The sequence below is a fragment of the Eucalyptus grandis genome, chromosome 8, assembly GCF_016545825.1.
Source record: "Eucalyptus grandis isolate ANBG69807.140 chromosome 8, ASM1654582v1, whole genome shotgun sequence".
Classification (NCBI taxonomy): Eukaryota; Viridiplantae; Streptophyta; class Magnoliopsida; order Myrtales; family Myrtaceae; genus Eucalyptus; species Eucalyptus grandis.
Genome location: NC_052619.1, coordinates 69,573,046 through 69,600,085, shown reverse-complemented (window position 1 = coordinate 69,600,085; position 27,040 = coordinate 69,573,046). Strand labels below are relative to the sequence as shown.

The 27,040-nt window shown below is 38.8% G+C and overlaps 1 protein-coding gene and 1 pseudogene across 1 annotated transcript; both read left to right on the top strand.

The window, feature by feature from the left end:
* Nucleotides 1-7,055: 7,055 nt before the first annotated feature.
* Nucleotides 7,056-8,785, top strand: LOC104415577 (alkane hydroxylase MAH1). The gene is made up of 2 exons (XM_039300299.1): nucleotides 7,056-8,034; nucleotides 8,066-8,785. The coding sequence occupies exons 1-2, from the start codon at nucleotides 7,191-7,193 to the stop codon at nucleotides 8,713-8,715; spliced, it is 1,494 nt and encodes a 497-aa protein (XP_039156233.1). The 5' UTR covers nucleotides 7,056-7,190; the 3' UTR covers nucleotides 8,716-8,785.
* Nucleotides 8,786-11,661: 2,876 nt separating this feature from the next.
* Nucleotides 11,662-13,895, top strand: LOC108954489 (annotated as a pseudogene).
* Nucleotides 13,896-27,040: the final 13,145 nt, after the last annotated feature.

Genomic DNA, 27,040 nt, shown 5'->3' with positions numbered 1-27,040 from the left:
ATATACTCAATCACAAGCCCCTCCTTTATACTGATATAATGCTAAAATGGATGCTCTTCATTAAATGTTGTTAAGGAGCCTGAAGATAATTCAACAAAAATAAGACAGACTTGTATGTCCCACTAATTAATGCTCGATTTTGTGAAGTTCTCGACGACACAATGTTCTTTTAAATACCATAACTTCTTTTTTTTCGATCACTTAGCTACCATAACTTCTAAAAGACATTCATTTGAGTGCTATAATTTTGAATAGATCACTAAATACTATACTTTAAAAAAAAAAAAAAGTTCATCCAAGTGTCAGAAATCTTATATGACATAGCACTTGCGGCGAATGTTTTTAAAAGTTGTGGCCTTTAAGTGATTAATTGAAAAGTCATATACACTTCATGTGATCACCAATAAAAAAAAGAAAAAAGTAATGGCTTTAAGTGAGCGCCATACATAAGTTATGACACTAAAAAATTCTTTAAAAAAAAATAAAATTATGGCACTCAAGTGTGTAGTGTATGAAAGTTATGACACTTGTAGTATCTTTTTCCCTTGCAGGTTAAAAAAAAAAAAATCAAAGAAACAATTCAATTTTGTTTATTTGGTCAGACTCACTTTGGATTTTGTTTAATCAATGGACTCAAACTCGAGATACAATTTTTGACAGGACATGCATTAATTGATAAGTGGACACGAGTAAAAAATAAAATAAAATATCACACCACATTAGCCAATTGGTGAATATTTTCTTCTATTAGTAGCATTAGAAAGGCAAGCCAAAAAAAGAAGAAGAATAAAGCTTAGCTGACCGTCCTCTGTAAAATGACGGAGTGACTATCAAATATGGGCCACAAATTTTTTTTGAGGAAACCATGGACTTCCCCAAACCGTTTCATTTTTACTCTATTTTTCTTTTTTGAGATTTGTATAATTTTTTATTGCAAGCTCAAATTGAGGAAAAAAATCAAAGTAATAATATTCACGCAATAAGAAACAAATCCTACAATACTATACAAATGATAAGAAATATATGAAAGTTAAGAATAGTGATAGTACTATACATAGGTTTTTCCTAAGAGTAACTAGCCTTATAATAAGAATAGTGACAGTGAACAAAACATAGGTGTCATGAAGGTAATGATCCTTTTGGGTTCCACGAAAAAAATCCAAAATCAGAAGAAATCCACAAACCTCATCCAACCAAAATAGCGAATCTAGAAAAGAGGTTGTTTCCTTTATAAGGAAAACCGTGAATCCCCATCGGTGATGAAGCTGCCAATATTTTTTTTTTTTTAAGACTGGATTCTAGAAAAGAGTGTACAACCGACATCTATCACTAAGAGTTTCACCAACCACCACCGCTCTAAGTCATTATGCTTCAGCAAAAGTTTAAAATCCATAGAGACACATCATAAGCTAATCATCAAACAATTCATAAGTAACTAATCCTCCATGTACCAATCTCCAAATTCAAGAACAGCATCCATGCACAACAATATGAGGATAGATGCGGTGTTTGTACCTTGGAACAAGTATAAAGATAAAAGTAGAAATTAGGTTTTGCTGTCATGCAGTTCCAATTCTCCAGTGCATCTTCCTAAGAATCATCAACAGCTTCATGCAGAAAATATAACAACGGTGGCATATGCTGCATCTCAAATTGTCTTCAGCCACCACAGAGTTTACATCTCCCAGGATATCCTATCTCTTTAGTCGCCAAGAGTGGCTTAACACCATTTGAATATCTAAACATTCAGTTTCAGCAAGGGTATGGCATATCATTTACTTGGCTTTAGATGGATAAGGATAGAATCTTTCCACAAAATTTGAATCCAAAATATATAACAATTCTATTAACTGAATTTATGTTTCTCAGATTACTCCAGAATGCTAGATCTTCCTTTCTCCAAGAAGCATCTAACTTCTAAAGACGAGGAAAAGAAAAAAAGCCTCTAGATGAAAAACTCCAGTGGTATTTGGGCTACATACAAACTTATTTCTGTAATATTTTGACTTGCCAAGAGTGGGGCTCACAAAAAAAAAAAAAAAAAAAAGGACTTTACTAACATAACAATTTTTGAGCTTTATGAGAATAATAATTTGTTGTGAGTCACAAATTCTTGAAGGAGTGAACTCTACAGCAATTTTTGGCTCGATTTTGGGTTGGGCAAGTTGTGGGCCTTATACTGCTTTGAGAGATTTTCTTTTTGATTGTAACGTCACTTGGATTGGGTTTCGGTAGAGAGAATTGTGGCGCGACCAAGAATCATGCTCAAGCTATATATTTTTTTACTCAATTTTGGGTTAGCCAAATTTTGGGTCTTCAATTTTTCGCCTACGTTTTCATTAGACGTGCTTTCTTTAACCTTCGCCACCATCTCGTGCACCACTTTTCCCACAACTTCCGCTACAGATTTCGCAATCTCCTCCACTGTCACTTTGCTAGTCCCAAAGCTCTTCTTGCGTGTTTCACTTTCTACCCCGCCTTATTTTGGTTGTCGACATACGCTGCATCATTGCTTCTAAAGCTATTTTCACTATTTTCAAGATTTGCTCAAGATATTAAGGGTGCGTTTGGTAATGATTTTGTTCCCGGGAACAAATTTTGATCAGGTTATTTTTATTCTGTTCCCGGGAATAGATTCTTAGCAAAAGAACGCGTTTGGTAACTGTACAAAATTTATGATTCTTGAATAGAAAAAGAACATAAATATGTTTGGTAACTGTATAAAATTTCTATTCCAATTCTTTTTTAATTGCCTTTTTTGATGAGTGTAAACTTGATATTGAATTCTCATAAACCACTCACTAATATAATTGTCTTGTTATGAGTGAAGAAATCATATTATATTTTATTATATTTTCAATTTCAAAATAATCCGAATTTAGAATTCTAGTATATTTTAAAATTCTATCAAATGATAGAAATTCTATTGATTAATTATATTTAACGCATGTTCAGTTAAAAATTGTGTCTCGACTTTGAGTTTGTTGATTAAACATGATCCAAAGTGAGTCCGACCAAATAAATGAAGTTCAATTGCCTCTTTGATTTGGTTTGAACCTACAAGGGAAAAGTATACTATAAGTGTCTTAACTTTCATTTGCCACTCACTAAAGTGCCATAATTGTTTTTTTTTTATTCCTCGAGTGTCATAACTTATGTATAGTGCTCACTTGAGGCCATTACTTTTTTTTTTTTCCAATCACTTGAAGGTTATATAACTTTTCAATTAATAACTTCAAGGCTGCGATTTTTTAAAAACATTCTCTACAAGTGCTATATCATGTCAAATTTCTGATTTTTGGATGAACATACTTTATAAGTCACAGTGCTTAGTGATCAATTCAAAATTATAGCACTCAAATGAATGTTTTTTTAGAAGTTATGGTAGTTAAGTGATTGAAAAAACGTTATGGTATTCAAGTGAGCGAGAACTTCACAAAATTTGCCATTAATTAGTGGGGGACACACATTGAAGTATCTTCACATTGTGCAACAACATTTAATCAAGGGCCTCCTTTTTGTTGAAATATCTTCACGCTTTGCAACAACATTTAATCAAGGGCCTCCAAAATCTTTTAGGGATCTTCACGCTCTGTAACAACATTTAATCAAGGGCCTCCAAAATCTTTTGGCCCAAAAGATTTTGGAGGCCCTTGATTAAATGTTGTTACAGAGCGTGAAGATCTTTCAACAAAAAGAAGACAAGCTTGTGTGTCCCACTAATTAATGCCAAATTTTGTGAAGTTCTCGACGACACAATGTTTATTTGAATACCGTAACTTTTTTCACCACTTAACTACCACAACCTCTAAAAACATTCATTTGAGTGTTATAATTTTGAATTGACCACTAAGTACTATAACTTTTAAAAAGTGTTCATCCAAGTATTTGAAATCTGACATGATATATCACTTGTGGGAATGTTTTTAAAAAATCGTGGCCTTCAAGTGATTAATTGAAAAGTTATATAACCTTCAAGTGATTGCAAAAAAAGAAAAGAAAAAGTAATGGCATTAAGTGAATGCCGTACATAAGTTGTGCTACTCAAGGAATTGAAAAAAATTTATGGCACTCAAGTGAGATGCGTATGAAAGTTATGGCACTTGTGATATCTTTTTCCCCTGCAGGTTCAAACAAATTCAAAGTGGCAGTTGAATTTTGTTTATTTGGTCAGACTCACTTTGGATTGTGTTAAATCAACGGACTCAAACTCGAGATACAATTTTTAACAAGACATGCGTTAATTGATAAGTGGACATGAGTAAAAAACAAATTCATGCCACATTAGCTAACCAGTGAATATTTTCATCTATTGGTAGCATTAGAATGGCAAGCCAAAAGATAAAAAGAATAAAGCTTAGCTGATTGTCCTCCGTAAAATGACGAAGTGACAGTTAAATAAGGGCCATGAGAAGTTTTTGAGGAAACCATGAACTTCCCAAATGGTTTCATTTTTACTCTACTTTTCTTTTTTCTTTTTTGGGATTTGTATAATTCTTTATTGCAAGTTCAAACTCAAAAACAAATCAAAGTAATAAAATTCACACAATAAAAATGACGACTGCCACTTGACGGGTTGCTCGTCCTCGCTAATGGTCGCCTTGAGGTCACGCGACCTCAGGTGGCACCACCTAGGTCGCTCAACCTTAGACAATTGTCACTTGGTGGCACCTGAGGTTGCGAGACCTCAAGCGAGGCTGCCTTGTGGCTAGATTTGAACACCAGCGGTTGGTTAGCCGCTGAACTCTGCTTGATTAATTTTGATTCTTTTTAAAAAAAGAATTAATAAAAGCCCTTTGCAAATGTAAGTTTTACTAAACGGTATTTAAATCAAAGCTATTTTTCAATACACTTTAGAATTAAAATTTTCCAAATACGATAGCATTTCCAAAAATTCCTTTTGGCCTAAAGTTATTTGCATTTTCTCATAATCATTTCCCCAAAGCCAAACCAAATAGGCCTATATATACTCAATCACAAGCCCCTCCTTTGTACTGATATAATGCTAAAATGGATGCTCTTCATTAAATGTTGTTGCGGAGCCTGAAGATAATTCAACAAAAAGAAGACAAACTTGTGTATCCCATTAATTAATGCCAAATTTTGTGAAGTTCTCGACGACACGATGTTCTTTTAAATACCATAATTTTTTTTTCGACAACTTAGCTACCATAACTTTTAAAAGACATTCATTTGAGTGCTATAATTTTGAATAGATCACTAAGTACTATAACTTTTAAAAAGATGTTCATCCAAGTGTCAGAAATCTTATATGACATAGCACTTGCGAAGAATGTTTTTAAAAGTTGTGGCCTTCAAGTGATTAATTGAAAAGTCATATAAACTTCAAGTGATCACAAAAAAAAAAAAAAAAAAAAAAAAGTAATGGCTTCAAGTGAGTGTCGTACATAAGTTATGACACTCAAGGAATAAAATAAAAAAAAAATTATGGCACTCAAGTGTGTGGCATATGAAAGTTATGACACTTGTAGTATCATTTTCCCTTGCAAGTTCAAAAAAAAAAAAATCAAAGAAACAGTTCAATTTTGTTTATTTGGTCGACTCACTTTGGATTGTGTTTAATCAACGGACTCAAACTCGAGATACAATTTTTGACAGGACATGCATTAATTGATAAGTGGACACGAGTAAAATAACAATAAAAATTTCATGCCACATTAGCCAACCAGGAATATTTTCTTTTGTTAGTAGCATTAGAAAGGCAAGCGAAAAAAAAAGAGAGAAAAGAATAAAGCTAAGCTAATCATCCTCCGTGAAATGACGGAGTGACTATCAAATATGGGCCACAAGAAATTTTTGAGGAAACCATGGACTTCCTCAAACGGTTTCATTTTTACTCTATTTTTTTTTTCTTGAGATTTGTATAATTTTTTATTGCAAGCTCAAATTGAGGAAAAAAATCAAAGTAATAATATTCACGCGATAAGAAACAAATCCTACAATACTATTCAAATGATAAGAAATATATGAAGAACTCGGTTGCAACTTTTAAAATAGAGGACTAACCAATAAAAAATAATGGATAATATTCTCTGGTCAAAGAAAAGTATATGTGGATATTGTTCCCAAATAAAAAAGCTTGAAAACTAAAAAAATAGGAATGTAATTATCTTTCTTTTCTTTGGGGCTGAATGTGTAATCATCTTTTGTGCTTTGAACTTCCAATTATTGTAGGATTTTGTAATTGAATAAGTCATAACTATGGAGAAAGGTTTGTTAATTTCTACTTTTCTTATTGGCAGAAAGTAAGAGGTATTCATAATTGGCAAATTTTAGTTTGCATCTATAAATTTTAGACATATAATTCTTAATTTTTTTCGTCTAATCTTGTTCGGATGGATGGATTCGTATTGACAACAACTTTGCTAATGAAAATAATAGTGGTGATGAAGACGAGATGAACAATTTTAATTGAAGATGCTATCCATGAAAGCGTCACCATACCAAAGAATGTGAAAATCACAGCTTGCATAGGTATGGAATTTAATTCTTCTATTGAAGCTTATGCATTTTATAACAATTATGCTAAAGAAGTGGGATTTAGCATTAGAGTCTTAAACTCTTGTAAAAGGAAAGGCAAGAAGGAAAAGTGTGGTGTGGTATTTTGTTACGGTTGTCAAGGGTACAAGTTCAAAAGGAGTCAGTTAAGTCAAGACCGAGAAAAAGCTGTGGTTGTCAGCCTCAGAAGTGGAAAATAACAAAAGTTGTTAAAGAAGGAGGACATGAGAATTTGAATTTTGAAAAAAAAAAAGATGTTAGAAATCATGTTGCAAAGTACAAAAGGCTGAAATTGCAAGAAGGAGATAGGCAAGTACTTTTCAATTATTTTTCAACCACGTAGTTGAAAAATTCCAATTTTTATTATGTGCTTGATTTGGATGATGAGCAAAGACTGTATGATGTCTTTCGAGAGGACGCACGATCAAGAGATGCGCATAAATATTTTGGAGATGTAGGCGTTTGATACCACTTATTTGAAAGCAATGTTTAAGACATAAATCGTCCTTGCACTTTCAATGCCAGTCGACCTCCCGCCACCCACTGTCGGTGTCATCTCTCCTCCTCTCGTCTATATATTCCTAGACTTCCAAAACCTTCTCACAGAGCGAGCGAGAGAGAGAGAGAGAGAGAGAGAGAGAGAGAGAGAGAGAGAGAGTTGGGAAGCTTCAATGGCATTGATAGGTTTCTTGGGGATATTCTTGGCCGGGATTTGCTTTGCGGTCCTTCGTCTCCTCAGCAAAAGCGATGATGGGTTCCCCAGGAAGTGGCCGTTCGTGGGGATGCTACCAGCGCTCTTGCTCAACCTGAGCCACTTCCACGACTGGGCCACCGGCGTTGTTGAGCGGAGCCATGGCAACTTCTTCTTCCGGTTCCCCTGGTTTTCCGGCATGGACATGCTGGTCACTGCTGATCCTGCCAACGTCCACTACATCATGAGCGCCAACTTTGGGAACTTCCCAAAAGGGCCCGAGTTCAAGAGGGTGTTCGACATTCTCGGCGACGGGATCTTCAACTCCGACTCCAATCTGTGGAGTACGCAAAGAAGGGTCGCTCAGGTGTTTATGAAAGACCAACGGTTCCATCGGTTCTTGTCGTCGACCACTAGGGACAAGGCGGAGAATGGTCTGCTCAGGGTGCTCGACGAATTGTCTCAGAGAGGTGTTACGGTGGATTTGCAGGATTTGTTCCACAGGTTCACCTTTGATTCTGCTTGCAGATTCGTCACAGGGTTCGACCCCGGCAGCTTGTCCGTTGAATTCCCAGAAGTCCCAATTTCCAAGGCAATGGGTGATGCCGAGGAGGTGATTTTCTATCGCCACTTGTACCCTAAGTGGTTTGGCACTCTGCAGAGGTTGTTGGGGATTGGAGTGGAGGAGAAACTGAGAAGAGCTTGGGAAGATGTAGACCAAATTCTGGGGAATTACATAGCGATGAAGAGAGTTGAACTGAGAGAAGGAACCGGCAAAGTGAAGGGAGATGAAAATGGTGCAGATTTATTGACATTTGTATATGGTGGAAAATGAGACATTGGGCGCTTTAGAATGCAATGACAAGTTCCTTAGGGACACGATTTTGAATTTCATGAGCGCGGGGATAGAAACTACTGGTTCAACTCTCACATGGTTTTTCTGGGCTCTTTCCATGAACCCGTCTGTTGAAATGAGAATCAGAGAGGAGATAAGATCTGTTATTCCGAAGGAAGAACAAAATCTTAGGGTTTTCAATATTAGCGAGCATATGCACAAGATGGTTTATTTACATGGTGCAATCTGCGAATCTTTGAGGCTATACCCACCGGTTCCATTTCTACACAAGTGCCCTGCAAATCCTGACGTCCTTCCTAGTGGACACAAAGTTGATCCCGGTGCGAAGATAGTTGTCCATGCGTATGCAATGGGGAGGATGAAATCAATATGGGGAGAGGATTGTTTGGAATTTAGACCGGAGAGGTGGATTTCGGAGAGAGGAGGAATTAGGCACCAGCCCTCTTACAAGTTCATTGCATTTGGTGATGGACCACGAACTTGTTTGGGAAAGGATGTGGCCTTCACTCAGATAAAAATGGTCACAGCCATTGTAATACATAACTATGAGGTTCATGTTGTGGAACATCACCCTGTGAGACCTTCAAATTCTGTCATACTTAACATGAAACATGGATTGAAGGTGAAGCTCGCTAGGCGAAGGCTTTAAGTGGACAAATGACAAGGAATGTTATGGCTAGAAACTGTGTATCTATGTATGCAAAACATATCCGATTATATATCTACCGCTTGTTTTTACGTTTCCTGTTGTGTACTGTTATTTATATATACACTAGAAGTTACAGCTTTAACAAGTCATGCAGCATACAGGAGCCTTCATTTCTTTCTTTGTCAGAGAAATTTGTGGTAAAAATCAATCACGATAGGGATGAAACATGCATCTGTAATATATGTTTGTATATGCTTGGGGCACACTTTGATGTCTCCTCGCAAAATTTATAACGGGACCAGTAAAAAACTAAGCTTTCAAAAGATAATTTTGCACCCAAATAAGAGCAAAAGAGTATGCTTTCCAAAGAACTCTCTCCAACATTGTAACAACATTGTAATAATATAAAGTGTAGTTCACATTTATCTCTCAAATCATCTCCTAAGAATTTTTAGGATGGCCACCACCATCTTCTCTTCAATCAAATCTTTCTATTCACTTCTATGATACCACTATCAAGAGCTCCATATCAGAGAGATCCCGGAACTTACCCACTCAGCATTTAAAGGCTTTACTGTTGCAAAAATCAATTCTTCTGATTTGGACACTCAGAATTTACTCTACGAGAAAAGGGGCCCCACGATGGCAAGGCCGTGTAATGAGATATATAGTCAATTACGGCTTCCTTCAATGATTTCTCGCTTTGTACTAACACAGCTTCCTCAGCAACAATCTAGTCCCCACTTCTAAACCCTTCGTTTTGTGAGTCATACCAGTTCTGAGGAATGCGACGAGCAACAATTATATATGTACACACACATTTTATATATGAGTGTAATGAGTACACAAAACTTGCAAAAGTGATTATGCTCATAGGACTTAGTTATATATCCTTACTGAAGCAGTATGTACCAAAATATCAAAATGAGAAGGGCCAAACCTTTTTGAACTGAAGACTTAAAAGCAGGTGCTTCCTAAGAGCAACTAGCCTTATAATAAAAATAGTGATAGCGAACAAAACATGCGGTGTCATCAAGGTAATGAACCTTTTGGGTTCCACGAAAAAATCCAAAAACAAAAGAAATCCACAAAGCTCAGCCAACCAAAATAGCGAATGTCGAAAAGAGGACGTTTCTTTTATAAGGAAAACCGTAATCCCCGAACGTCTTTTTTCTTTTTTCTTTTTATTATTTTTTTTTTAATTATAGTCCGGATTCTACAAAAGAGTGTAGAACCAAAATCTATCACTAGGAGTTTCACCGACCGCCACCACGCTAAGTCATTGTGCTTACAAAACAACATCCAGAAAAACAGCATCCGTGCACAACAATATGAGGAGGTTGTTTGTACCTTGGAATGATATAAAATTGCTGTCATACAGTTCCAATTCTCCAGTGCATCTTTCTGAGAATTATCAGCAGCTTCATGCAGAAAATATAACAACGGTGGCTAAACTGCATCTCAATTTGTCTTGGGCCACCACAGATTTTGCCTCTCCCAGGATCTCCTATCTCTTTAGTAGCCAACAGTGGCTTCCCTGCATTTGAATATCTAAACATTCAGCCACAGCAAGGGTCTGGCATATCATTTAATTGAACTTTAGATAGATAACGGTACAATCTTTCCACAAATTTTGAATCCCAAATAGACAGCAATTCTATTGACCAAATTTTTGTTTCTCTGCTTACTCCAGAATACTAGATCTTCCTTTCTCCAAGAACCATCTAACTTCTAAAGACGTGGGAAAAGAATTCCTCTAGATGAAAAACTCGAGTGGTATTTGGGCTATATACAGGCCTATTTCTATAACATTTTGACTTGCCAAGAGTAGGGCCCAAAAAAAATAAAAAAAAATAAAAACAGATAAAAGGTTTTTCTAGTGTAGTAGTCTTTTATGAGCCACAAATTCTTAAAAAAGTGGACTCCACAACAATTTATAGTTATTTGTTATTTAATTTTTGTGACAAAGACAAAACCTAAAGAAAGCGGGTGGTCTAGTTTTGGGCAATGGCTGCAGATCCCAGCCAATCCTATCGAGCAATCTCTGGCGCTACTCATGCTGGCCCAAGCCACCTCTTTGCCGTTGCTTACAGTCGGCTCTGCCTTTGCTCGTCCAGATTTTGATCCACCGAACCGCAGATTTGGCCTTGCCCATCTCAATCTTCAACTAGCCAAATGAAGCCAACGACGACCATGGACCAGCGTCGGTGTTGTTAGCTCCTCCATGGCTGGCCAGTGACACTGGCCGACGCAAGAAGAAGACACATTTTCACTAAATTAACTCCATGTCATTGGCCGTTTTATACGACAAGCCAGATCTTTGCAAATAAATTGAGATTGAAATTGTCAGAGAATGTTAAAACAATGGATAATAAATGACATGAGAGATTTATGTGATCTGCTCACAGCGTTGGAACCTATATCCATGAAAAAAATTAACCATCGATAATCAACTAATAAATGGGAGAATACATAAGTATAATCGATTGCACGCTCTAGAATTACCTAACCCTGGGTAGAATTACACCCATCACCCGCGTGTCCACGTCAGAAATATCACAATAGACACCAGAGAGAGAGTAACCCAAATGAGGAAAATGAAAGGGACTAGTAACCGGACACAAACTCTCTCTTCTTTCGTTTTTTCTTCTTGTGGTCGTAAGCCCGTCCTCTACTGTGACATAATTCTAAAAAGGACGCTCTTCATTAAATGTTGTTGCGGCGTGTGGAGACAATTCTGCTAGAAAGGGGACAAGCTTGTGGGCTCCGTTAATTAATGACCAATCCTGTGAAGTTCTCCATATATACGAGTTGGACGAGTGAATCAATATAAGTCTCCAGCACGCCTAAATCTTAAGGTCGTGAGAAGCTTGAATGGCATTGATAGGTTTCTTGGAGTCTTGGCCGCGATCTGCTTCGCATTCCTTCGTCTCCTCGGCAAGAGCCATGACGGGCTCCCCACGAACTGGCCGGTAGTGGGGATACTCCCGGCGCTCTTCGTCAACCTGGGCGGAGCCGCGGCAACATCCTCTTCCGGTTCCACTGGTTTTCTGGCATGGACATGCTGGTCACCGCCGATCCTGCCAACGTCCACTACATCATGAGCACCAACTTTGAGAACTTCCCGAAAGGGGCCGAGTTCAAGAGGGTGTTCGACGTTTTGGGTGACGGGATCGTCAAGTCCGACTCGGATATGTGGAGGGCGCAGAGAAGGGTCGCTCAGGTGTTTATGAACGACCAGCGGTTCCATCGGTTCTTGGCGAAGACGACCACGGACAAGGTGGAGAATGGCCTGCTCAGATTGCTGGACGAATTGTCTCAGAGAGGTGTCGCGGTAGATTTGCAGGATTTGTTCCAGAGATTTACCTTCGATGCTGCTTGCAGATTCATCACGGGGTTCGACCCCGGCAACTTCTCCATCTAGGGGTGTGCAACCGGACCGGGTATGCCCAGGAACCGGACCGGCCCACCCGGAAAACAGGGTCGGGAACCGGTTCCCGTTGAAACCAGTCCGAGAATCGGTTCCCAAAATTCGAAACCCGTTTAAACCGGTTTGAGAACTGCGTCCGATTGATTACCCACCAGGAACCGGTTCCCGAACTGGTTTTGGAACCGGTTTGGGAACTGATTTTGTAAGTATAGGTTCAAAACCTTATTTTTTTTCTTTTATTTTTATTCTTACTCCCGCAATCACATGGCGTTTTTCTTCTTGACTCTCTCAAACACGCATGACACTCCTCCTTCGTCATTCCTCTTCCTCACTTGCTTCCCTCCCTCATCGGCTCCCTCCTACTTTGTCTAACGGACGATGTTCGTCGCCACCAAATTTTTGTGTACCATATGGATTGGCTTGCCTAATTTCTCGAGGAGTTATGCTTGCATAAATGAGTAGTTTCATGTAGTAGTTGTGGGAATAAAACTAATATTAAACTCATGTTTATTGCTAATTCTTTGCTTATGATTTTATTTATTATAATTAGTCTTGTGAATCCTTAATTTTCGTTTAGTCAAAAAGTTTATGTATTTATTTATTACAAATGCTTAATATTTTGATACAAATTAGGAAGATTATATTATTTTCTCGCGTATAAATATAAAATTCAAAGTCGTATAAGATATCGGAATATTGCAAGATAGGTTCTAGTGAAAACATGGTTGACCTTGGAACTGGACCGAAAAAACAAGGTGGGTCGGGTACAGGGTCCACGTCAAGACCCTACCCATCCTGGACCCGATCACCCCTATCTCCATCGAATTCCTAGAAGTCCCATTTTCCAAGGCATTAAATGATGCCGAGGAGGTAATTTTCTATTGCCATTGGTACCCCGTGTGGTTCGGGACTCTGTAGAGATGGTTGGGGTTGGGAATGGAGGAGAAACCGAAAAGAGCTTGGGAAGTAATGGACCAAATTATAGGAAGTTACATAGGGATGAAGAGAGTTGAACTTAGAGAAGGAACCAGCAAAGTGAAGGGAGATGAGAATGGTGCCGATTTATTGACATTGTATATGGTGGAAAATGAGACCTTGTGTGTTTTAGAATGCAACGACATGTTCCTTAGGGACACAATTTTGACTTTCATGCTTGCCGGGATTAGTACTACTAGTTTAGTGCTCACGTGGCTTTTCTGGGCTCTATTCACAAACCCATCTGTTGAAATGAAAATCAGAGAGGAGATCAAGTCTGTAATCCCAGAGGAGGAACAAAATCTTAGGGTCTTTAAGATGGATGAACATATGCACAAGATGGTTTACTTACATGGCGCACTGTGCGAATCATTGAGGTTGTATCCTGCAGTTCCATTCGATACAAGTGCCCTGTAAAGCCCGACGTCCTCCCAAGTGGACACAAAGTCAATCCCGGCACGAGAATACTCTTCCATTTGTATGCAATGGGGAGGATGAAATCAATATGGGGAGAGGATTGCTTTGAATTTAGACCCCAGAGGTGGATTTTGGAGAGAGGAGGAGTTAGGCATGAGCCATCGTACAAGTTCTTGGCATTTAATGGGGGACCGAGAACTTGTTTGGGAAAACAAGTGGCTTTCACTCAGATGAAAATGATCGCAACCGTTGTAACGAAGTTCATGTTATGGAAGGTCACCCTATGAGACCTTCTAATTCTATCATACTTCACATGAAACATGGATTGAAGGTGAAACTCGCTAGGCGAAGGCTCTAAACAGACAAATGATGGGGAACATTACCTAGAAACTTTAAATCTATGTATACCGAACATTTGTGTGTATGTGCCTTCTGGTTGTTTGAAACTTTAAATCTACGTTAACTGAACGTATGTGTGTATGTGTCTTCTGCTCTCTTTTTTTTTTTTTTTTTTTATGTTTCCTATCGTATCCTGTTGTTTACAATAAAACAAAAGTTACAGCTTTAGCAAGTCATGCAGCATACATGAGCCTTTGTTTCATTCTTTGCCTGAGAAATTCGTGATCAAAATCAATCTAGATGAAACATGGAACTGTAATATATGCTTGTATATGACCCTGGCACACTTTGATGTCTCCTCGCAAATCTTATGCTTGTATATGACCCTGGCACACTTTGATGTCTCCTCGCAAATCTTATAGCAGGATCAATCAAAAATAAGCATTCAAAGATAATTGTGCACCCAAACATGAGTGTCGCGACTAATTTTTCGGGTGTACCACATAAGATTTGACTAATGGATTGTTAAGTCTAGACTCAATTCGGGCTCTCTCAAGCCCATACCAATTCACGACTTTCGGTTCAAGTTCTTAACATGCAAATTTTTAATTATGAGTTGCCACTAATTTATTTTTTTGATGAGTCGATTAGAAACCCAAATAAAGTAACGGGAGATTTACTTTATTCCTATGAACCAGAAATTTGTGAGTTCGGGGACTTGGTTTCAGTACCTTTCTCTTTTTATTTTGAAAAATGTTTGGCAAGCAGTTTGAATCAATTTTAATTTACTTTCCTAACATGTGCGGTTATTATGTGGGTACGCAAACCACCAATTTAATACCCAAGAAAGCAATTAAATAATGCCGAAATTACCTCAAAGCAACGAAATCATATGCATTGTTAAATCAAAATTCACATCAGCAATCCTAGATATGATTTCTAATTAATAAGCAATCCCTCAATTTTTGCTTTCACTTTTTAACGAGAACATAGTTCATATGCAATGCAATGCTTCTAATCTAATATGAAACAATATGGCAATATGTCCTAAACCATATGAATAAAAAAAAAAAACTAATGATTTCTTAATGAACATGCAACAATTAGATATGCAATCTAAATTAGCCAAAATGACCTAATTCTAATGACGAGCAATTTAATTAGAAATGAACCTAACAATAATCACTAAAATGACGTGCATTTCATGGACCTAATTCTATATGACGTGCACATGATTTTTTATTCTAAAAATGCAATCTATCCTAGAAATTGCAACTGATTTATCCTAAGACAAATTTTATGAAATTTGAAATTTAAAAAAAATGCAAAAATGATCTAGCTAGATTAAGATTCTATCTAATTTAAACTAGGGATTAAGTCATATTAAATCATAATTTAAACTAAGACATTATCTAAATCTAAAATGCAATTTATCTAAAAAGATTATCTAAATTTAAAATGAAACATGCAATTCTAATCTAATATGCACAATGATTTCTTTTGTGTTTTTTCTTTATGAAATTCGAAATTAAAACTAACACATAATTAAACATGCAATTCAAATAAATAAATAAAAACTAACAACCTAAATGAATGCATTTTTTTTTTTGTTCCCTTTTTCATGATTGAAAATAAAATCCATATTTTAAATATGCAAGATAAAAAAACAAACTTAATCCTAATTCAGATTTTTTTTTATTTCCTTTTACGAAAATAAAATTGACTCAAACACCACGACATCAAATCAAGCAAGATAATGTTGATATCCAAAAATTGGCGAACCATATCTCACTTGACTAATTTTAAAATTAAATCGCGAATCAAATCTCGAGCTTGAGATTATCGATATTTGTAAGGCATTCTTGAGTCGGATTTGGGCGTAAAAATCGATCCAATCTCTTATTTGAGGGGCTAATTCATGTTGGAATCTCAATCAAACATTTAAGAGGAACAATTTAATTAAACAAAACCAGATATAAAGGAAAATAAAAAATAAAAAAACTATAACTGGATAAGCAATAATAATAAAATAAAAAATCTACCTAATTCCCTTCTTCTCTTTTTTCCTTTCCCACGTGTAACCGTGGGTCTCCAAGGCAAACGGTTGTCCGGCAAGGAAACTCCGGTAGAGGCGGCTACAGGCGACGCAGGGACGCGGAGCGCGGCTACTGGGCGTCGCGGACGGGGCACCTGGTCGTCGAGTCAGAGGGCTGTTCGGGTCAGTCAGGCTCGGATCGGCAGCAGCTTCGCCGGACGGAACAGAGGGCCGAACGGCAACGGACAAGGCGGATCAATTTGGTTTGCAGTGTCGGGTCACCGGTCGGAGGTTGCAGTGGTCAGATCTAGCTGCAGGAGCGGAGCTCGGGCGCTGGGCTCGCGGTGGTGAGGCGATCAGCTCAAGCTTGGTGGCGGGTCTGTGCGGTTACAGATCTGTTCGGGTCTAGCTCCGGATGGAGGGGACCGCTAGGCATCGGACCAGAGGCGGCGTGGCGGTGGCTTCAAGCGGCGGCAGCGGTGCGGAGCCAGCAGTGAGCGGACGGGGCGCGGGTAGACGGAAGCAAACCTCTGGAGAAGAAGAACAGTGTTCTTTTTCCTTTTCCTCCTGTTTTCTCACGTCACCTCCTGTTCTGCTTTTTCACTTTCTCACTTTTTTTGTGTTTTCTTTTTCAACGGAGAGAAGCCCCTTTTTTAACTTTTCCCGTGCACTCCTTACGGAAAACAAAATGCAATCTTTTGTCAATATTTCATTTCATACAAAGATTGTTTATAACCCTCCGATCAGGAAAATCGTTTTCTTTATCTCTCGAATATCTTCTACTGATTTTTAAAGATAAGATTATAACCCGATTTTCTTAAATTCCAAAAATCTTCATTTCAAATTTCAATTTCAGGAAAAACGGGTTCGGGCCAATTTGTACTCTTCATGAGCTTAGTCCGGCCTGTTAATTTAAAACTCAAAACCACTAATTCGACCCATCCACCACCGGTCTAGTAAATAAATGTAAAAAATGCAAATTAAAGACAAATACAACTAAATCTATATTCTATACAATTAATATTTTTTAGGGATAAATTTAACCCTTAATTTTTTTAATGCGATAAATAACTAAATGGGTCGCCAAAATTTGGGAAAAGTACCAAAAAAGTCATAAACCTATTGCATTGGTATCAATTCGGTCCTAAACTTTTCAATTGGACCAATTCGGTCTTAAATCTTTTAATATTAGTATCAATTCAGTCCGTCCGGACCAATTTTTGGCCGAAGCGCCGACGTGGACGTCGGCGGTGGCCCGGTGACATGGCAATTTTAATGATTTTTTAATGATTTTTCGATTTTTACTAATTTTTATTGATTTTTATTAATTTTTTCTTTTTCTTTTCGCCTTCTTCTTCTGGGGTGGCCAAAGAAGCCTCCACTGAGGCTCGCCGGCCACTGGGCGAGGGCCGCGAAGCCCTCGCCTGCCGCCGGCAAGGATCGCGGCCCTCGCACGGCCTCTCCCAAGCCGCCGGTGAGGCGGCTTCGCCCGATCTAGGCGAGGCCGCGCCTACGGTTGGCGAGGCCGGGGCGGAGCCGAGGGCCGCAAAGCCCCGCCGCCGGGCTAAGCCACCTCGCCCGTGGCCTTGGTCGAGGCCGAGCGAGGGCCGCGATCGTCTGCCGCCGACGGCCGGCGAGGGCTTTGGGCACCTCACCTCGCCCGGCCTCACCGGCCTCACTGAGTGGGCAAGGCTGGCCTCGCCAGATCTGGGCTAAGCCGCCTCGCTTGCGGCCCCGGTCGAGGCCGAGCGAGGGCCGCGATCCTTGCCGGCGGCAGGCGAGGGCTTCGCGGCCCTCGCCCAGTGGCCGGCGAGCCTCAGCGGAGGCTCACTGGCCACCCCAGAAGAAGAAAGCAGAAAAGAAAAAGAAAAAATTAATAAAAATCAATAAAAATTAATAAAATTTCGAAAAAATAATTTAAAAATCATTAAAATTGCCACGTCAGCATCCGGCGACGTCCACGTCAGCGCCGGCCGGCCACAATTGGTCGGATGAACTGAATTGGTACTAATATTAAAAGGTTTAGTACTAAATTGGTCCAATTGAAAAAGTTAAGACTGAATTGGTACCAATGCAATAGGTTTAAGACTTTTTTGGTACTTTTCCCCCAAAATTTAGGTGTTAATAATGAGCAAAGGAGTTTCCTTTTCAAAGAGCTATTTTGCACATTGTAGTTATATGAAGTGTATTTAATATATATCTCTCAATTCATCTCATAAGAATTTCGAAGGTATCCACCGCAATCTTCTCTTCAGTCAAATATTTCTATTCATTTTTACGGTACCACTATAGAGACCTCTATATCAGAGAGAAGCCCGAACCTGTTTTTTTTTTTTTTTTTTCTAGAGTGAGAACCCCAAACTTACCCATACAGTATTTAAATGATTACTGTTACAAAAATTAATTCATTTAATCTGGACACCAAGAATTTGCTCCATGAGAAAAGGGCCTTGCGATGGCACGGCTGTGTAATGAGATATATAATCAAGTACAGCTTGCTTCAGTGATTTCTCGCATCATACTAACATAGCTTCCTCAGCAACAATCCAGTCCCCACTTCTGAACTATTCGTTTTGTGAGTCATAATAGCTCTGAGGAATGCAACAAGCAAAAATTATATATATGCACTTTATATATGAGCTTAATGAGTACACCAAAACTTGCTAGAGTGATTATGCTCGTAAGACTTTGTTATATATCCACAGCGGAGCAGTATAGAACCAAAAATCGAAATGAGAAGTGCCAAACCTTTTTCACCTGAAGACTTGAAAGCAGGAGTTTCTTAAGAGCAGCTAGTCTTATAGTGATAGCGAACAAAACATGGGGTGTCAAAAAGGGTTCCACGAAAAAAATCCAAAACCAGAAGAAATCCACAAACCTCGTCCAACCAAAATAGCAAATCTAGAAAAGAGGTTCTTTCTTTTATAAGGAAAACCATGAATCCCCGAAGTCTTCTTTTTTATTGACCAGATTCTAGAAAAGAGTGTAAAACCGATATCTATCACTAAGAGTTTCACAGACTGCCATCGCTCTAAGTCATTGTGCTTACAAAACAGCATCCAGAAAAACAGCATCCGTTGAAGAACAATATGAGGAGGTTGTTTGTACCTTGGAACAAGGATATATAATTGCTGTCATCCAGTTCCAATTCTCCAATGCATCTTTCTGAGGATCATCAGCAGCATCATGCAGAAAATATAACAACGGCAGCATGAGCTGCATCTCAAATTGTCTTGGGCCACCACAGAATTTGCATCTCCCAGGATCTCCTATCTCTTTAGTCGCAAACAGTGGCCTCCCTCCATTTGAATATCTAAACATTCAGTCACAGCAAGGGTATGGCATATCATTTACTCGGACTTTAGATGGAGAAGGGTACGGTCGTTCCACAAATTTTGAATCCCAAATATACAACAGTTCTATTGACTGTATTTATGTTTCGCTGCTTATTGCAAAATGTTTGATCATCTTTTCTCCAAGAAGCATCAACTTCTAAAGATGTGGAAAAAATCCTCAAAAACTCAAGTGGTATTTGGGTTATATGCAGACCTATTTCTGCTATCGATCAACATGAATTAGATTTATGTCTACTAAAATAAAAGAAATTAAACCTCTTGCTCAGCAAGACCTCACTGTATCTGTGCTACAGAGTCTTCGTATTGAAGATGGATTACGCCTTTCCAGGTAAATTCTTCATCATCATACAAGATTGATTCATTATCTGCCACCTAAGCCAAATCTTCCAAACAGTAAGACTCTGAAAAGATGAGATGTAATTAATCTGCAAAATCCAAGATTCAAGAAGCTCCAAGAGTCCTCTATTTTGGCTAGCTTTATATAATACATAGATTGTCAAAACCCAATGCTATGTATCATAACTTATATGCAACTACAGTTGTTTCTGGCAAGACCAAAACAACTTGAATTTTACTTGTGTTCCATGTCTCACTTAGTAGAGATAAGCAACTTAAACATTGCTCCGGATAAGCATCCAACCGTTTCTTAAACTTGAAGTAAGTCCGGTCTGCCATTGGAGCTCTATCATACTCATAGGATTCCTCGTCCAATACTTATTCCCAAACATGATTGTCGACATTAATGGAAAGAGATAAATAGTTCAAGCAAGTAGATTCCCCTTTCGATTACTTTGGCAGCCCTTGGCAAGAGTCTACCGGCCCAAATCTATTGGAGGGCATGATCGTGGCCTAGATTTGAGTGAGAGCTGCCGATTGTCGCTTAGAAGAAGAAGAAGAACCAGCCCCAAGTGAGGCCTTGGCAGCCCTCGGCGAGGGTCTACCGGCCAAATCTATTGGCGGGCGTGATTGTCGCCTAGATTTGAGTGAGAGCTGCCAATTGTCGCTTAGGGCCACTAAGGCCTCATCTAAGGCCGGCGAGAGTTGCCAAGCTTCAGGGAGGCCTGAGCGACGTTTGCTTACCCTTCCTGATCGATGTGGCGATAGCCACCAACAAGAGCTTGGCCAAGTCGTGGGGTGAATTTATTTGTCTCTTTTCTTTTTAAACTTCAGCTTTTTATTTTTATTTTTTTACTCTAATTTAGTTTTTTTAAATATTTTTTCTGACATGGCGCTTGATGGGCACCACATTTCTTAAGAAAACAATAAAAGAAGACACCTGAACATTTTCTATTAGCTGAATTAGACAAAATTAATAAAAGGACTCGATTGAATTAATTTGATAAGCTTTAAAATTTGATTGCGCATTTTATAAATTTTAGAACTCAATTATATTTTAATAACAAATTTAAGATTTCTAACGCATATATTCCCCAATTTATTAGTGTCACTGTGGCATGTATGAGCACGGCCACTGAGTGCTTGTCCAAAGTTGCCAATTATGGCAAGGTTTCTTATATATCTCGGAAAGCCATATCTAAGGTACAATAAAAGCCGTACTAATGTCATCCAAGAAATGATAATTGTCGAACTAATTCATGCTAAAAAGTTGAATTTTAGTAGTCAGATTAAATGAAAAGCTTACTATTTACAGTGAGAATTTACTTGTAGCGACTCTTCATTTGGAAATTCAATCTTGAATATCTCTACTCTTCTTATCCAGTCACCATTTCAGTAGCTTTTCATATTGAAGTAACATTCAGGATCCAATACCGGTATTGCACTGCCAGTTTCATGATCGTTAGACACTCAGACAGGAGATTATCGTCATCTTGTATCCTAAGAAAATGGCAATTGCAAGGCCTCCGTCACATTGATAACCACCAATTGAACAGCCTCGCCAAGACAATTTACAAACTTGAGCTAAGCCTCCATCACATTGATAACCACCAATTGAACAACCTCGCCAAGACAATTTACAAACTTAAGCTTATAGATAGGAAGGGGAACACCACGTTAAGTAAAAAGCTAGCTCAAGTTGAACTAATCGACCACTCAAAATTGCATGCGTTACACTGTTTTCTAGTCCGACGAAACTAGTTCACGACAGACATCAGATCAACATCAGCTACTACTCCGCACAGAATCAACTATTTGGGGTTCCCAAAAGGTTCCACTCCTGTGAAAGTTACACCTTCTTGATGATCTGAACGACGTATTCATCTTCAAGTTCATGTTCGTAATCCATGGAAAGCATCATAAAGCATTTAAATTAGCCGGAGCTAGAGGTGGCAAAATGGGTCATAGACCCATATATGACCCATTTAAATCATAAATTGGTCATATATGGATCACTTGTTTTTTGAAGAATTTAGTTAAATGGGTTTAACAACTAAAGACTTAAGATATGTAGGTCTTAAATGGGTCTTAAATGGGTCTTAAGTGGGTCTTAAATGGGTTGGGTTTAAAACCCATTTTCACCCAAAACCTCACAATCTCTCTCTTCTCTCTTTAACTTTACAAAAATATTTTTTTATAAAAACCAAAATTATAATTATTTTTTTATTTTTTTCTTTATTCTTCTTCTTTTATTTTTTTCTTTTTATTTCTTCTTCCTCCGCCGCCGGCATGGTGATGGCCGGCGACTAGCCAGGCGAGCCTCAAGCTCGACGGCGTCGGGCGAGCTTGAGCTCATCGGAGGCCTTGTCGACACCCGGCAAGTCTCAAGCCTCGCCATATCCGACGAGGGGCGAGCTCGAGCTCCTCGATGCCGGCGAGCCTTGAGCTCACCAAATCTAGCGAGGCGGAGGCCTCGCCAACATCCAACGAGGCGGAGGCCTCGCCGACATCCGGCGAGGCTCGAGGCTCACCCGTGGCCGGCCGCCGACCATCGTCGTGGCCAATGGCCAGCCAAAGAAGAAGAACAAAAAGAAAAAAGAAAATCATATTAAAAAAATAAAAATAATAATTAAAAATTTAATTTAAAAAATAAAAAATAATTAAAATTCGATTTGTTTAAATAATTATTTTAAAATTTATAAAAATTGTCCATTAAATTTGTGTTGTATAAAACTATTTTAGCAAAACCATTTTTTTTTAAATATATATATATAAGAAATAAGCTTTCTTAAGTTTAGTTAAATGGGTTGGGTATAAATTGGGTATGGGTCGGGTCAAGTATAGGTAAAAAAAATTGCATTGCAATAAATGGGTCATAAACGGATTAATGTGTAACATCCCGAAATTCGACCCCGTTTTGATAAAAGTGAAATGGGCATTTCGTCGACGTGTTTAGGGTCCTTTTCTATGAGCCGATCACTCACGAGTTAACTAACCTATTGGGTGAAGCCTGCAGTAAAATCCCTAAAAGCTACTCAATTTGTTGGATTGGACTAAAATCACGTTTGATTGATTCTAACCATGAAATTTAATTTGGTTTTGGGAATCGAATATTCGGCGTGTCACAATTCATTTTTAGAACCCTGTCTCATCGTCCGTCAAATTATTGACGAGTCCGAAATTTCAAGAAAGAAATTATCGGAGGAAAAATCGAAGACCAAAAGAAAATAGAAAGGGAAATGGAAAGAGAAAAGGAAAATAGGAATAATGGTATTATTAATTTCCCTTTTCTCTCTCCCTTCTCTCCTTTTTTTCTCTCTCTTCTCTCTCCTCTCCCCTCCCCCGTGCAATTTCCCCCACCGAACACCCCTTGGCCAATTTCAATTTGGCTTCTCCCTCTCCCTTTGACCATTCAACCCTATCTCTTCTCTCTCTCCTCTCTTTTTCTCTCTCCTCTCTCTTCTCTCCCACTTTTCCCCCACGTGACCGAAAGCCCCCCTTCCCTCGTTTCTCGCCCGTGAAAACCAGAGACGAGGAAGAAGAAGCCGCACGGCTGCAGCTCGCCGGAGCCGTCACCGCCCGCACCGCCGCCCGAACGCCCACCGCTCGCCGCCGTTTCGCCGTCCCGCCGTCCGCGCGCCCCCACGTCTTCAGCTCGCTGCCGTCCCTCCCCCGTGCGAGTCCAGCTGCTGCCCACCTCAATCCGGCGCCTTCGGCCACCGCCTACCTCCGTTCGGCCACCGCGCAGCCCCCCGGCGTCCCCCTCGCCCTCCGCTGGCCTCCCCTCGCTGCCCTAGCCGCCGGACGAGCTTCGTCCAGCCAAGAACAGTGGCTTGGAAAAATGGGTTTCCAGCCCTGTTCAAGGCCCGTTTTGGGGCCGTGCTCGGGAACAATCGTTCCTCATGTCGTCTCCGTCGGATTGATACGGTTTGCACGTGATTCTGGTGGGAATCTCACTAATCCTGATTAGTTGACTAATTATGTTTAAGGATTGTTTAGTTTTAATTAATTAGGTTTAGGTGGTTAGATTAGAATATATTAGCGATTATTAGTTAATTGTGATGTAAATTAGACAAATTGATTGTGCAATTAGTAAGTAGACATGGTCTATTATTTATTGAAAGTAGCTCGGGAATTTTCGGACCCCTAATTGGGCTTCAACTTGATGATTCGGGCCTAAGTGAAATTTTTGGCATTTAAATATTATTTTTCGAAATTAAATTAATTAATTATTTATTTTCTAAAAATTCAACTGGGATAGCTAGTGACCGGAATATTATGCTGATGATCATGGTGAAGTCCGTTTATTTAATCAGGTTTTATTTTGAGCTAAATTGAATTTTTAATATTAATTATTTAATTTTCGAAATTAATTAATTATTTATTTATTTTCCGAAAATTCAATTGAGATGGTAAATGACCAGAATATTATGCTGATGACTGTGGTGAAGTCCGTTTATTTAATTGGGCCTTATTTTGAGCTAAATAGAATTTTTAATATTTAATAATTAATTTTCGAAATTAATTAATTAATAAATTATTTTTCGGAAATTAAGATTGAGATGGCCGATGACCGAAATTTCATGCTGATCGTTGTGGCGCAGTCCGTTTATTTAATTGAGTTTTAATTTGTGCTGAATTGATTTAATTGTGGATTTTTAGGATATGTTCCTAAATTGATTATTTGGGTAAATTGAGTACGAATTAAGGTTGTGGATAATTACTTTGGAAATGGGATGAATCAGCATGAAAAGCACGGGGCTTGATGATTAGATATATCACCTCGGAGAATGCACATGGCTCGATGATGAAGTATGTCGCCTTGGAGAATGCATGTGGCTCGGTGACTAAATGTATATATCACCTCGGAGAATGCACATGGCTCGGTGACGAAGTATGTCGCCTTGGAGAATGCATGTGGTTCGGTGATTAAGTGTGGCATCTTGAAGAGACACGTGGGCTCGGTAATTTGATGCATTACCTCGGAGAATGCACGTGGTCTCAATGAGTACATTTGGCATCTTTAAGAGACACGTGGGCTCGGTGACTTGATGCATCGCCTTGGAGAATGCACGTGGGCTCGCTGATTCAAAATGGCATTTTAAAGGGCACGTGGGCTCGGTAAATTAATGCATTACCTCGGAGAATACACGTGGCTCGATGATCGGTTCCATCACCTCAAAGAATGCACGTAGCTCGGTGATAAATAATATCGCCTCGGAGAATGCACGTGGCTCGGTGATTAGTTTTATCAATTGAGACTGTATAGCAATAACTAGAATGACCTAGAGATGATCCGGTTGACATGTAATCGACTAGGTCGATTGATTATGATTTGATCTGATGTTGTGAAATGACGGATTGAATGGAAATGACCGTGAGTGGTCTTGTTGGCGTGTGATCGACTGGGTCGATTGATCGAGATATCGATTTGTGATGTGATTGCTTGGGTGCCTATTGAACTGTGCTAATATGCAGGTGGAATCTAAGGCCAAGGTAAGTCCTCTACCCTATGTGTGTTTAGGCAGCCTATAGTATAATAGTTTACTAATCGGGCCTTAGTGGGGTAGAACTTGCTGAGACATAGTCTCATCCTAGTTTGGGGAAATCATTTCAGGACCTCGCTAAGGAGCTGAGGAGGAGGAGTTTGAGAAGGATTTTTGGAAGAAGAAGATAATCCCGAGAGGGGCCTTGAGTACGGCTCAGATGGACTGAGATTCTATCTTCTTTTGAGATCTCCATTTTGATGTGAATAGAGTTTAGAGTAAAAAGTTGTGAAGTGCTCTGGTTTGTGTTTTGTATAAAAGTTTGGTTATAAGTTTCAATATGAAAAATATGGCCCTCCTTTTCTATCCCATCGTTTTATTGTCTGGGGATTTTAACTGTTTCCGCATGTGCTTAATAAATGAAATGATCGGCGATACATAGTTCTGGAATATCGCATTATAAAATCGACCAAGTGTAGAAGGATGTGTGCGTGCCCGAGGATTGGGGCGTGACATAATGGGTCAATTTGGGTCGGACCATTTATGACCTGACCCAACCCACACGTTTAACGGGTCTAGCCGGAGCAACTAACTTCTTTGAAAAGATAAAAAAGAAAGGGTGAATAAAGTAAAAGATTCACAATTGAGTTGAGAAGTGAAGATTCACCTTGCCAACTCTTTGAGGCTTGCGTTTGACGCTTGAACCCCAGATTAGAGCACTGCGTATTTAAGCAAAGTAAAAACTCACATAAGCAGTAGCAAGAAAATCAAATTAAATTTTATTCCATAATCTTGAAAAAGGAATCGTCAGATTTAGCAAAATTCAAAAAAAAAAAAATTCACAATTTGAATTCTCAGTTTAATCATGAATTGCTTGAATATCCTTGTGTATGCGAGTGCAGATAGAATCGCGGGGGCAGATTCATTCCTTTTGACTTTGCATATGTACGAGTTAAATAAATCCCATATTTTCTCCAACAGACCAAACAAAAACAAAAACAAAAAAATTCACATATCAACAAAAAGACTAAAGATGAAGCTGAAGTCTCAGTTTCTACATGAATTGTTTGACCATATCCTGTGTATGCGAGTGCAGATAGAATCACGGGGGCTTCATAGTCTGGATTCATTCCTTTTGACTTTGCATATGTACGAGTTAAATTCAAGTACTCCCATATTTTCTCCAACAGACCATCAAGATTCCATTCAAGGGGAGCACTGCCATGTCAACCATGAAGCAGTATTTGATCAATTGAAGGAACAAACTAATTTATTATTGGGCAACCTATCGGGCAACCTATGACAAAAAAAAAAACCTGAGATCGACAGACGACAGGAGGAAGGGACATAGAATAAACAAAGAAATAGCTTACAACCATCCAAGCAATTACTATAATCTCGAGAAACTACCCCTTCAGAACTAAATTGAACAACTAATCCTTGGCTGGTAAAGTATGAATTGATCATAAAATACAAGAGTGAAGAAGGACGGCCATAAGAAAATATTTGAGTTACCTGACCAGACAGTAATGAGGAAGTTTGTCCAAAATCTTTAGGTCTTCTAGTGTGATCTGATCGATCTTGTTTATGACATAGATGCATGAAATATATTTCCTACTGCCCTCAATAACATCTATAAGGTCATCTGTAGTCGCATCGCATCTAAGAGTAATATCAGCATTATGTATCTGATATTCGCTGCAGATGGCCTTCACATTATCAAGGTCCAGATGAGTGTTTTCCACTGTTGATTTGAAATTAATGCCACCTTTATCTTTCTTCCTAAATGTTAGATTAGGTGGCTCCTTGTTCAGCCTGTAAAGAAGAATAAAGAAACTAATTCTCATGTCTAGTTATGTACACATAAAAGTCAAGACTGAAACAGCAAAAATATTTGCGTGATCATCCATAGTTCTAATTATTTATGCAGATCGAATCATCTCTGCAGTAA